Source organism: Phalaenopsis equestris, unplaced genomic scaffold (genome assembly GCF_001263595.1).
Source record: "Phalaenopsis equestris unplaced genomic scaffold, ASM126359v1 Scaffold000245, whole genome shotgun sequence".
Taxonomy (NCBI): Eukaryota; Viridiplantae; Streptophyta; class Magnoliopsida; order Asparagales; family Orchidaceae; genus Phalaenopsis; species Phalaenopsis equestris.
The window spans coordinates 44900-58790 of record NW_018164687.1 but is presented as its reverse complement, the minus strand read 5'-3'; the positions used below and the strand labels follow the sequence as shown (position 1 = coordinate 58790).

Here is a 13891-nt window from a genome sequence, read left to right as displayed (position 1 = left end):
AACTGTCCTGACATCTGGTTGGTGATTTGGGCTCTCAAGTCTTGCAAACCTTGTTAAATGCTCCATGAACTTCTTAGTGCATGTTGCTTCCACCACATTTCTTTGACTTGATTCTCCCTATTCTTGTTGACGACATGTTTCCATACTAACTGCACCTTAAAGAATGTTGAATTCTAAAGTGTCTAGGAAACACACCCAAGGTATAGATTGTCTTAGTGGGGGGAGGTAAGGAAAAGTATATTTGAAACCAATAAAGTGTACATGATCATTTATTTGGGATATGGACCTTATTTATAGAAATATGTCTCAGTCCTACAAAATTACAAATCAATCCCCTCTTCATTAGTCTTAAAAGAGGGATTTTTATTAATTAAAAAGACACTTAAATATAATAAGACTTTCAAATTGATTCAGTCGGTAAGAAGTTTGTCGACCGCTCTCTTGCATTGACTCCATTGGTACTTGTCGATCGGTTTGAAAGCCAATCGTTGTACTGTGAGAAACTCTCTGGCACATTCTTTTGGTCGTTTTATCCAAATGCCTTCTTCGCTAACGTCCGGTTTTTCCGATTGGTAGTACCTTGCTTCTGAACTGTCTGTTTACTTTGAAATTTATGCTGACATATTTTTGTATACATACATGAACAACCACATAACCAGAGAATATGATATTACTTTTGGAAGCATCTAGCTTAAAAACCAAAGAACCTAAAAAAAAAAAAAAAGAAGAAGAAAATAAAAAATTACTTAATTCTTATGAGTTTAATTTTGTTTATCTGCATTTCAATATTCATTCATACAATACTTTAAAGTCTCATATTCAAATATAGAAATGTAATACATCTTTTTAAAAAATAAATTTTAATTATATTTTTTTTGTGAACTTAAAGATTTTAGAAATATAAAGTAAATATTAAGTTGTAAGTATTTGGCATAAAAATATTTACGAATTGTGTAGTTTGTATATGAATACTCCTTTTATTAGTGAATAAAATATTGAGCGAATATCATCTATTTTATACAAAATTATTTTTATTAATCTATCTATTTAAATACTTATGTAAAATTATAATTGCAGTGAAATTACAAAATTTTCAAAAATATTGAGGTATATACATACACACCAGACAATTCTTATGTATCTAAACTTCTTATTTACATAAATGGCACTTAAATTCACATAAAAAATTAAATAAATACTTGTTGCATGCCGAAATATTTGTGGTGGTATAATGATTATTTAATTTCTTAGCATCCCACGAAAATCTAATACTCACTAAGATAATAAAAAATAGTAAGAGCTACAAAAATTTTTTACGTGAAAAACCTCTGAAAAGAGAGAAAACTATAGGGTTTGGCACAATCAAAGTAATTCTTTATATGATTAAAAGTACATGTGTACATACCTCTTCTAAATTAGAGAAGATGGAATTACATTGCTAATAATTATAGGTGTATAATAGTCATTTTTCTTTAATAACTGTAACTGGGCCACAAATACTAGTGATAGCATATTGCAAATGATTTGTTTAGTTGTTATAAAAGTAGTAGTTAGTCATACAGACTGTGATCAATGACTGCAGCAACGTCAATTGATCATAGTGGTTGTAGTGGAAGGATGTAATGATAACACCTAGCCAAGTAGGTTGTAGTGGGTAGCTACAATAGTAACTGATCACATAGGTCATTGTGGGCTTTTGCAATAGCATCAGTTAGTCGTAGGGCCATAGTTAGAGATTGTAGTAATGTCAGTTGGCCATGGAGAGCACTGTTGGAAGAAATGGTAAGAGTTGTCCACATAATCGTAGTTGGTCATAAAGATCAAGATTGGTAGCTACAATAGCATTAGTTGATCGTAGAGACCACAATGGAAGAGTGTAATGACAAAAGTTAGACACGTAGGTTGTAGTGGATAGTTATAGTAGTAGTAGACCACATAGATTGTGGTGAATTGTTGCAAGAGCACCAGTTAGTCATAGAGGTCGTAGTAAGAGTTGTAATAGCATCAGTTTGCCAAAAATGTCATTGTTGAAAGCTTCAATAACATCAGTTCGCCATAAATGTTGTAGTTGAAGCTGCACCAATTGATGACAGAAATTCTTTTCCCAGGTTTACTATTACACCAGAAATATCACTTGTCAATATACGAATTAAGGAGAATATTTCAAGCTTAAAAAAAATCATCATATTTTAAGTATTAACATAAAAAAAAAATTAAGCAACATAAATATTCACAAACAAAAATAAAAATTTAACTTGTGAAAATATAAATTACCGCTCACACACCAACATATCACCACCACCGCCATAATGACCACCAAAAAAATTACTTCTAACCTATGGCGTGGGAGCAGGCTGCTAATCAATCACGATCGTCCAATCTTCAATCATAACCACAATAACACCATCGCATAAAGGAAAACACAACCTGGGACCACCGGGGGAACTATCGCCGTGCAGGACGACGACAATCGTATCCCTTTCTTAGCAGTCTTCTTACCGTCTGAATCAACCTCCACCTCGCCGGCAACGCTCACAGCATGGTGCCGACTCTTCCATCCCAACACCTTGAACCGGAACGCCGAGTTCGCCGAAACTCGGAACACCGATTCTACGGCGAACTTCGTCAGATTCCTGCCGGAGATGATGCTGAAGTTACCGGGCTTCTCAGCTGTCTTGAGATGGCCTTGATAGAAAGCCGGGACGACGAAGTGGGAGAGTGGAGAAGAGAGATTGGGGCCGGCGAAGAGGTCTAGGGCGATGTCGTCGTGGTAGATGCCGATTTGACGATTCTTGTTCTCGATCTCGAGCTGAAATGAGGCGACGAGGGAAGAAGAGTTGGCCGTCGGGAGGGAGAAGGAGACGAGGTAGTAGCGGGGTTTGATGAAGCGGAAAGAGATCCATAAGACGAGAGCGGTGAGGCCGGCGGAGATGAGGAATTTGGCGCAGCAGTTGCAGAGTCCCCTCGACTCTGACATCGAAGAGAAAAAGGAGATGGCGGAGAGGATGATGGAAAAGTTGGAGGCGGGGATTAGGAGTCTCCGAGGGATTGGTCAAGGGAGCAGTGGTTAGACTTGACCTGAGAAATTCGGAATTGCAAATGTAACCTTGAATATTTACATATTTTGGGACTGTTGATAATTTTGTCGATTGAAGTTATTAGGACTAGGGGTGTAAACCTAGGTCGTATTTCGAGCTCAAAAAGTATTTACTTTCAGCTCGTTTGTTTAATGAGTTGAACACGAGTCGTTCACCGACAAATATTCATTTTGACAACTCTAATCACGCAGTCATAAGATGTTAAGGATTGAGGCAAGATTTAAAACATCATTTGAATTAAATATAATAATTTTTATTCTATTTTCTTAATTAATAGTTTTAATTGATTATAAATTTTTGTATCCTTGTAGTCAATTAATTTTTGTAGAAATACTATTCATCAAGATATATATATATATATATATAATTGAATAGTAATATTTCGAGCCAAAACTAGCCGAACACGATCGAACAAATATTTGTTTTTATTGTTCGTGTTCAGCTAGTTAACTTAGCGAACAAGTCGAACACGAGTTTCTTAACGAGCCTAACACGAGCAATGATATTTCGAGCCAAAACTAGCCGAACACGAACGAATAAATATTTGTTTTTATTGTTCGTGTTCAGCTCGTTAACTTAGCGAACAAGTCGAACACGAGTTTCTTAACGAGCCTAACACGAGCAATGACCGTTTTAACAGTCCTAATTAGGACATGTTAAATCTTATAAATTTATATTTAATAAATTCTGGGATGGTTAAACATCAGAAATTATATGGTGTGAATTTGTTAAACCCAATAAAATCCTATAAAAAAATTTGACAATTTTTGTGAGGATTTAAAAGTTAAAGAATTAAAAATTTAATCAGTCATTTATTTAATAATTAATCACTGATTAACTATTTAGTTAAGATAATTTGTTTTGCTCACAAATAAAATTAATTAATTTAATAGGTAAATTTTTCAATAATACTCGTTAGGTTAAATTTTTTATGTTATTATTGTAATTTAATTTCAGGATTTAAATTTTCTAGTCGTAATATAAAATTAGTATTATTTATTAATGATATAATTATTAAATCAAATTAAATTTATTATAATTTTTTTCTTAATTATGATAATTAATAAGAATTTTGTTAGACTAATCTATCATTAATAATAATTTTATGAAACTAGTTAATTCTTATGGAACAGTGTAACATATATAAATTAATAATTAAATAGATACTTATTATATTAACTAAAAAATAATTAAAATTACATTATGAATATGTAATTTAATTTTTTTATTTAATTATAAGGTAATTATTTATGATGTCTACTTTTTAGATTGATAAAACATGAATTAATTTTTAATCATCATCAATTGAATTAAATAAAATTAACTAAAATATTCAAACCAATATTGGGACTCCGGACGATTCTCTACGTTCGCAGTCCATTTAAATTTGGTCACGTGGAAATGCGGGTCCTGCATTTCCACACAATAAGAAAAAATAATAATAATAACGTCGCGCTGAAGTTTGACCCGGCCCGATGTCCCCGCGCCTTTCAAGTATCTGCATTTTTTGTATTATCCCGTCTTTTCGGCATCTTCCCTCCTTTTTGGATTTGTACGTCTCGGTCCCTCAGAAACTTCTATTATGCCATTTACAGTAAAAAAATAAAGTTTCAAGAAGCATTTTTTTGGCTGCTTTGATGAAGATAGATTTCTCTTTTAATGAAGAAATATGGAGCATGGATTACGAAAACAATGTCAACGCGTTTCGAACAGAGGTGAGATTTCTTGCTTAACTGAACCCTTTTTTCAGTTTTTTCTTGGATTATCGTGAGTTTAATTTTGGATTATTGTGGTTAGAGCTCCTTAACTGAACCCGTTTTCCAGTTTTTTCTTGGATTATCGTGAGTTTAATTTTAGATTATTGTGGTTAGAGCTTAGTTATCTGCGGGTTATTTTGACGAAATACTCAATAACCCGAGAATAACCCAACAATGATTGAGAATATCCTAACAATAAATTTTAGGGTTATTTCCATTTACTTTTATGCTTATTTGAGGGTTATTATCATGTTATTTGGGGATTATTTGCAGGTTATTGTTGAAGAAATACCTAAAACACGATAATAGCCCAACAATAACCCAAGAATAACCTAAAAAAAATCCTTCTTATTTGCATATATTGGGGTTATTTTGAGGTTATTTCAGGGTTATTTCCATTTACTTTTACACTTATTTGAGGGTTATTATCATATTATTTTGAGATTATTTGCGGGTTATTGTTGAAGAAATACCTAATAACCCGATAATAACCAACAATAACCTAAGAATAACCTAAAAAAAATTCATTATTTTCTGCATATATTGGGGTTATTTTGAGGTTATTTTAGGGTTATTTTTATCTACTTTTACACTTATTTGAGGGTTATTATCATGTTATTTTGGGATTATTTGCGGGTTATTGTTGAAGAAATACATAATAACCCGATAATAACCCAACAATAATCCAATAATAACCTAAAGAAAATCCTTCTTATTTGCATATATTGGGCTTATTTTGAGGTTATTGTAAGGTTATTTCCATTTAATTTTACACTTATTTGAGGGTTATTATCATGTTATTTTGGGATTATTTGTGAGTTATTGTTGAATAAATACCTAATAACCCGATAATAACCCAACAATAACTTAAGAATAACCTAAAAAATCCTTGTTATCTGCATATCTGACTATCTCTGTGATATAATTCAAATTTGTGGTTATCTGGGCCAGGAAATGATTGCAATGATCCAATTTTTCATAGTTTTCTTAATAATATTGTACATAATGAGGTAGAGACTTACGAACACTATTGCGCTTATGAACATCATGTTGGTTTCATTGTCCGCAAGGACCACAATAGTTACTGGGCTAAATCCAAGCAAATAAGTCGAAGGATTATATTTGTGGAAAAGCAGGTCATAAGAGAGAATCACAGGTTGCCAAAACGGTGAAGTACAGAACAACAGATACAATGACTGGCTGTCAAGCAATTGTTCGCTATGCTATTGATATTGATGGCAACTGGACAATAAAGAAATTTGTCGAAACTCATAACCACCCCTTGACGGAATCCGGTGACAAGAACCATCTACGTTCCAGTCAGAAGATTAGTGAGTTAAATGTAGATTTGCTGAGATCAATGACATGTTTAGGGATTAGAATAGTGGACGCATTTAATTTTCTTTACTATAGAGGTTGAGGGAGTTGAAAACTTGGAGTGTACGAGGCAAGACACCTACCTCTTTATTCAAAGAGAAAGAAGAAGTAGAATTGAACAAGGTGATGTCCACTCTCTCTTACAATTATTCATGGAGCAAAAAACTGAGGATAACATGTTTGCATGGGAATTTCAAAGTGATGAGGAGGGTAAACTTACAAACTTTTTCTAGAGTGATGGTTCTTGTAGGTGGAGGGTAGACTTACAAGCTTTTTCTGGAGTGATGGTTCTTGTAGGCTTGATTATGATTGTTTTGGGGATGTCGTCATTTTTGAGACTAGCTACTGTTTGAATAAGTATAATTTATGTTGTACTCCTTCTGTAGGGATTAACCACCATCGGCAAGACGTTCTCCTCGGATTTGGTTTTTTATCTGACGAGATGATAGAGTCCTTCAAGTGATTAATGAAGACATTCATTCGAATAATGATGATAAGCATCCAATTACAATTTTTATAGATCAGGATCAAGCGATGTCAAGAGCCATTGATGATTGTCTTCCACTCACAAGACATAGACTATGCCATCTATAAGAAATTTTTGTCGAAAGTTCATTGCGGTTTGACATACAAGAGCGTTCTAAGACTAGTCAATAGGAAAGTCCTATGGCTAGACCTAGGCTACTAAAGAAGTTTTCTAGACCTCAATCAAAAGTGAGGTCAACAAACATTTAAAAAAAAATATTCATATTGTACCATATAAGACATAAATGGTCAACAACATTTAAAAAAAATATTCAGAATGGGAATATTGTCTACAAAAGGAAGTGAGTCTGCAAATAATGTATGTCATGGTGCATCTAAGCCCACTAGTTTTCTTAATGTCTGCTTTCTGGGTCTTAAAAATATTATGAAATCTTAGAGAAGGAACGAGAAGGATGAAGACTTCAAAAGCTCTCAGAATGTTATTACATCAGTGGTTAACACAAGCCCAGTGTTGAGGCAAGCTGCTATATATTACACCCGGAAGCTCTACTCCATGTTTGAGAAAGAGTTATTGCACGGGCTATGTGGAGGGCTATGTGGATTAACTGTTGATGTGGATTAACTGTTGATTTCTCAGTTGATAGTCCATCTGAATTCTATGTTAGGAATTTGGATAATCGGGAAATGAGTAGAGCCTGGATTGTTATATTTGACAGGGTTAATTACGAGATAACCTGCAGTTGCAAGAAATTTGAAATGATAGAGTTGCTTTGCACTCACTCTCTATGCATTCTTAATGCGTTAAATTTAACAAAGATTCCTGAAAAATATTAGTTATTGAGATGATCTGCTAAGGCAAAAACAAAACATCTATAACAATTTTGGATACAAATGTATGAAGGACTCTCAAATGTCTGGCAAAACTTCCAGTGGATTCTTATTTTGATCACACGCTCAAAAGTAGGCCAACGACTCAAAAAGTACAATATGCTGATTTCATCAAAGTGCATCCAAAATATCTCATGCCAAGTACACATCATAGGTTGTGTATCTTTGATACATATCATATTTGTTGTAATGTATTCAAGCAGAAAGAAATCCTCTAATTGTTCCTATTGTGACGAGCTTCTGATCGAGTAGACCTTCTAAGCCATGCTTCAGGATAGAGTTCCCTTTGCATGTACTTAGAGGTACAACCCTCTCATAGCTCATACGGTAGCAGCTCCTCCAGCTCTTGATCTGGCTGAAGTACGTGCGGTATTTTGATAATGCAACTGTTAGGAATGCAATTCGTGGGCAGTATACTCCACCTGACCATCTTTTTAATCATCCACTTTATCCTTGGCGGTAGTGGATCCACCTGATCATGTCTGAGAATCTCAGGCGTATTCCCTTGTCTGTCATTTGTAAATTTGTAGCAGCAGCCACACTGGATAGTGATTCTCCTTGATTCTCCTTTTCCTCGCATCTATTTCCTCGGCTCAGAATAGGTCCTTTCCATGAGCATGCCTGCTCAATCTCTGTACCTTAGGTAAAAAATGCAGTCAAGAATGCTTTGTTCATCACTCTCTGAGAAGACCCTGGTGTATAATTCCAATCCTTCTAGTGTGTTGATGAATCTCCCTTGTACTTCTTCGTAGAATTCAAAATTTCTTTTGTTCACTTTGCTTATTCTGTAATATTCTACTGTGCTTATGATTGGCGTTGTCAAGGAATTTCCCTTATTTCATCAACGGCGGGAACCCAAGCTAGTGTTGACTCTGGCTCTAACGGAATGTATGATCCGACGTCTAACGAGACGTATGGCCCTGTACCCCTCAAAATATATGGCTCTGCATCCATTGGAATATATGGCTCTGCTTCTATCAGGTAATCAGCAGTCTGAGATCCATCATCTGTAGAGGCGTACTCCTCTAAGGTACTGTAGTGTTGTAGGTGCAAGACATTGCAGTCTGGGCATTCCACGAATGCCCCCGTAGCCGACTATCGTGCAGGTATTTCAGCGTTGCAAGTAGGGCAACCCGTGCATAGAACATCTGAAGCTAGTGGTATTCCTGGCTCTGTAACAAACCTGGATTCATCATCTGTGGCAGGCAAGCTTGAAGAAGTTTCTCTCATTATTGGATCATAAATGTTTCCCTCAGGAATAGGGGTGAGTAATTTTTCTCCCTCTTACCGACATCTTTTCTCCTCTCGTAAGAAAGCCCTCTTCTTTTGGCGGCTAGCATTTCTGCGTTGTGTTCTTCATAGTGGAGCGTCTGACAATCTTTCATTATCAGTAGCGATCAGGCCCCCAGTTGGCGTAGCTATCATGGATGGTAGACGGCTGGGCCCCTCCATTAGATCCTGCTGTATCATCACGTTCTTTCCGTTCAGCGATGCACTGTTTTTGGTGGTCAACCTTAGCAGTGAGGGCAGCCCTTCCTTTTCCCGTCGACTGACGACATTCATTAAAGGTCCCTCATAATCCATGTCGACTTGGTTAAATTCTATGTTGAAATCTAAAGTGTTATAATGCCGCCCTGCGACGCCATTCTTCATATAGTGTGAGATTCCAGCTATCTTTAAAGGCGAAGATCAGCCCCTGGCCTAACATTTCACTGCAGATGACAGGAAAAATGTCAGTGGGCTAAAACTTAGCATGAACAAGAACAAAACAAAGTATTTATTAAAGGAAATTTTAGTTTATTTTGGTGAAGATATCATTTATTTATGTGTGAATTTGGTTTAATTTAGTAGCACATTTTAAGTTTGAAAAGAGGAAATTGAAGTGTGTAATTTTTAAAAAATTTAATTATGTTGAGGTTAATTTTGTTTCAAAAATTTGAAACTGGTCACAGACGTTTGACCACATAGATAACCCTAAAACAATCAAAATTTCAAAATTTCAAATCAAGTAAAGGAAAGCAATGTCAGGTGCGTAGTATGTCTTCAAGTATCGTCCGTTGATTGGTAGCATGGGTCTTTCACCCCGGAAGTCTACTAACTGGTAGGCTCCTCCTGCGTAAACATTTTCAACGATAAATAGTTCCTCCCAAGTTGGCTCAAATTTTACACCTACCTTGTGGCGTGCAAGAATAGGTCTTTTGAGCATGAGGACAAGGTCACCAATTTTGAATGTCCTTGGGCGGACCAATTTGTCATGAGCTTGTACCATCTTTGCCTAGTAAAGTTTGAAATGTTGTTGTGCTTCAAGTCGTTTCCTTTCAAGACTCTCTAGTTCTTGAAGTCTGAGCTTCGCACTTTCTTCTGTTGTGAGTTGGTTGGCGACTGTGACTCTGAGAGACGGCATCTAAATTCTAATGGTAGCATGACCTCAGACCCGTACACAAGCATGTAGGGTGTCTACTGACTGAGAGTCTTGAATTTCATCATTTGGTAGGCCCACAGGGCTTCTAACAGTTTGTTGTGCCAGTCCCTTTTGTTTTCTTCCAATGTTTTCTTTAAAATCTGTACTAATATTTTGTTGAAGGCTTCAACTAAACCATTTTCTATAAGATATTAAATTGTAGAGTATCTCCAATTTATCCTATGCTGTTTAACAAAATTATTGATTTTTGTGCTTTTAAAAGCTATCCCATTATTGGAAATTAATCTTCGCGGTACTCTGAAACGGTAGAAGACTTGGCTTTTGAAGAACTGAAGAATGTGTTGTGTCGTAACTTCTCGTAGCGGCACTGCCTTTGCCCATTTGGAGAAGTAATCCATAGCAGCAAGTATAAATCTGTGTTCTTTGGAGGATGGAGGGTCTATCGAACCTATTATGTTCGTGCCCCAACACTTGAATGGCCACGAGGCAACGGTTGGGTGTAGCACATTTAGAGGTTGGTGCAAGACCACCCAATGCACCTGACACTAGTGACATCTTTTAGCTATATCCATACAATCGGACATCATTGTTGGACAATAATATCCAAGTCTTCTGATTTTTATTTTCATTTTCGGCCCTGACTGGTGAGCGCCACACAATCTGACATGCACTTCTTTGACAATATTTTGTGCCTCGGATTTGCTTAGGCATCGTAGCCACATCTGGTCGAATAATCTTCTGTAAAGGACATCACCAACCAAGACATATGACATAGCCCTTTTTGTAATGTGATGTGCCTCAGACTTGTCTTCTGGAAGCTTCCCAGTTTGCAAATATTCTATCAATAGCTTGCACCAATCTTTGTTGATATCGGCAACTGCATTTATCGCTTCATTTATCGCTTCTTCTTTTTCGGGCTTATGTAGGGTTTTTAGGTCGATTTAAGACAAGACCTGCCTTCCTTGTACTGTGATTTATATGGAATCCTTTGGGGGACACACCAATTCCTTAGCAAGTTTTAATAGAGCGTAGGCATGGGCATTATCTCCCCTAGGAATCCGGTAGAAAGTCACATAAAGAACCTGTTCCAGCAATTTCATTGCATAACAGTAATATTCTGTTAACCTTGATTCCATTATCTTGTATTTTCCAACGACTTGCTGGATGACGAGTTGAGAGTCACCGTAGACGGCAATGTTTGTTATATCCATTGAGATTGCCAACTCTAATCCGGTGATTAAAGCTTTATATTCTGCTTCATTGTTGGTGCACAGCTCTGTCAGGTGGCATGAGAATCTTAACATACCCTTATCTGGCATGATAAAGATCAAACCGATCCTTATTTTTCTTGGTATGACTATGCCTGATCCTTTGTCTTTCCTTGTTGATGAAGCACCATCGAAGTACATTTCCCAACGTTGCGCGTTGGAGAATTCCATTTGTAGTATTTGCTCATCTAGTAGTTTGTCGTTGAGAGGGGACCCAGCTGGCAGTGGGTGTGCAACAAGAAAGTCCACTAGAATCTGTCCCTTGATAGCACGAAGGGGAACAAAAGTTATATCCAATTGCAATAAGATCATTGACCATCTTGCTAGACGTCCAGAGAGTGTGGTTGGGTTATCAAATATTGCAATGGATTAACTTTCAAGATTAGGGTAATCTTATGAGAAAGCATGTAATGTCTAAGCTTCTGAGCTGTAAAAATTAATGCTAGACAATGCTTCTCAATAGGTGGATACCTTACTTCCGTCAGTATTAGACGACGACTCAAGTAGTAGAGTGTGTTTTCTCTACCCTCGTCATTGACTTATACTAAGAAGGTAAGAATGCTCCAAGAGAGTCGTCTAGGGCCGCGGTATAAAGTATTAACGGTTTTCCTGGGATAGAGGCTACCAAAATAGGTGTCATTAAATAATGTTTAACGTCCTCAAAGGCCCGCTAGCATTTCTCTTCCCAAATGAATTTGGTGTCCTTTTTAACCTTTTTAATTAATACCGAGAAGTACCGAGAAGGGCTGACACCTATTTGAGAGATTAGAAATAAAGCATCTCAGATATGCCAACTTCCCCTTGAAGGAACGTAGTTGTTTCAAGGTTTTAAGAGAAGACATTTCTAAGACGGCTTTAATCTTATTTGGGTCAATGTCGATTCCCCGATGACGGACAAAAAATCCTAGAAATTTCCCGGAGGCAACGCCTAAAGCGTACTTTAAGGGATTCATTTTAAGGTCATATCGTCATAACCGTTCAAACATGATTCTCAAATCGTACAAATGGTCTATTCTTTCGTTTACTTTTGATGACCAAATTATCCATGTAGCATTCCACTTGGTTGTGAATGAGGTCGTCAAAAATCTTTGTCATTGAACGTTGGTATGTTGCTCCAGCATTCTTTAGGCCGAACGACATCACTGTGTAGCAAAAAATTTCAATCAACATTCTTAAGGCTGTGAGTGTGGCATCATCGGGAGCAATATTGATTTGGTTGTATCCCGACGTTCCATCCATGAAAGAGAAAATTTCATGTTTTGAAGCGATATCCACCATCATTTCCGGTATTGATTGTGGAAACTCGTCTTTGGACAGGCCTTGTTCAAATCTCTGAAGTCGATGCAAACACATATTTGTCCATTTTTTTCTTAACAAGTACAATGTTATCTAACCACGTGGGGTATTTCTCTTCTTTCACAAAGTTAGTGTCTATTAATTTATTTACCTCGGCGATGACTTATTGCTCTATTTTGAGGAGCATTCTTCTTGGAGCTTGTTCTACTGGGGTTATATTTTTATCTACTCCAAGTTTATGAACTGCAACTTCTGCTAACAATCATGGCATTTCATCATAGTTCTATGCGAAGCAACTTTGAATTCAGTTAACAATTTGATCAAGTGTAGATATTCTTCATCGTTGAGTAGAGAACTTATAAATATAGGTCGGGGTTGCTCTTCAGTACTGAGGTTGATTTTTTTCAACTCATCAACAGTTGACTTGATTTCCTCCTCAAATTATGGCGGAGCATCTTCTATTAGCTGATCAGTAGAGTCATTCTCAATATCGAGGCAATACTCTTCTGATTCACAGCAACAACCATACAAAATTCTGAATCATCGACTGGTCCTACTGTACCAAATTTGAGACCCCCTTTCAAGTTGGGAGTTCGACTTTTAACCCTCCAACTTCTAGAAAAGTTGTAATTTATCTTTTGGCATTTGTTTTGGCAAATATCTTTGTTTAATTAACTTTTGTACATAAGGCAAAAAGTAACTAAGAGGTAATTCCATTAATACATTAGGATCATCATCCAAATTTACTTGATTTTCAAGATTGGTAGAGGTAGAAGCACAGTAGAATTTGATCGGCTTTGAGCCAACACTACAGACTTCATTGACCTCTAAACTCTTGATTTTTGTAAGGAGAATCGGAGTACGGGTCATAACATTCACATAGTGGTTTATCTGATCATACATCGTCTCATATTCGCTTTTCTCGGCATCTTCTAAGGATATCTCATATTGAGATTTCTTCTATTTTTCATTGTTATTTCATCTTCAAAACTGTCTTTATCACCAATTTTAATGGTTGACCTAGTCCGTTCAACGATTGAGTTGGGTCTTCCCCGTCCACATCCCCGGCCTTGACCTCGGGTGCATGAGCTAAAAGAACCTCCAATGAGTTAAAAGAACCTCCACCAACTTGTTGCAAAAGAGTGGTGGAAGATCGCTGAAGCGGAGTTGAATGGCTCTATCATTGCACTTCTTCTGAATCTTTACTTTTGTTTGTCACAGCTTTACGAGAGAAGACAGTTTTCTTCAAAGGCGAGTAGTAGGGAGCATCTTCATGAATGCCAACTTCATGAACTGAAA

At 36.5% G+C, this 13891-nt stretch overlaps 1 protein-coding gene across 1 annotated transcript; it reads right to left on the bottom strand.

The window, feature by feature from the left end:
• Nucleotides 1–2260: 2260 nt before the first annotated feature.
• On the bottom strand, nt 2261–3084 carry LOC110024092 (protein NDR1-like). The gene has a single exon (XM_020723836.1). The coding sequence runs from the start codon at nt 2975–2977 to the stop codon at nt 2387–2389; it is 591 nt and encodes a 196-aa protein (XP_020579495.1). The 5' UTR covers nt 2978–3084; the 3' UTR covers nt 2261–2386.
• Nucleotides 3085–13891: the final 10807 nt, after the last annotated feature.

What these genes read in the sequence shown, in the direction of transcription:
- LOC110024092 (XM_020723836.1), bottom strand. Translation starts at nt 2,977, where the DNA reads ATGTCAGAGTCGAGGGGACTCTGCAACTGCTGCGCCAAATTCCTCATC.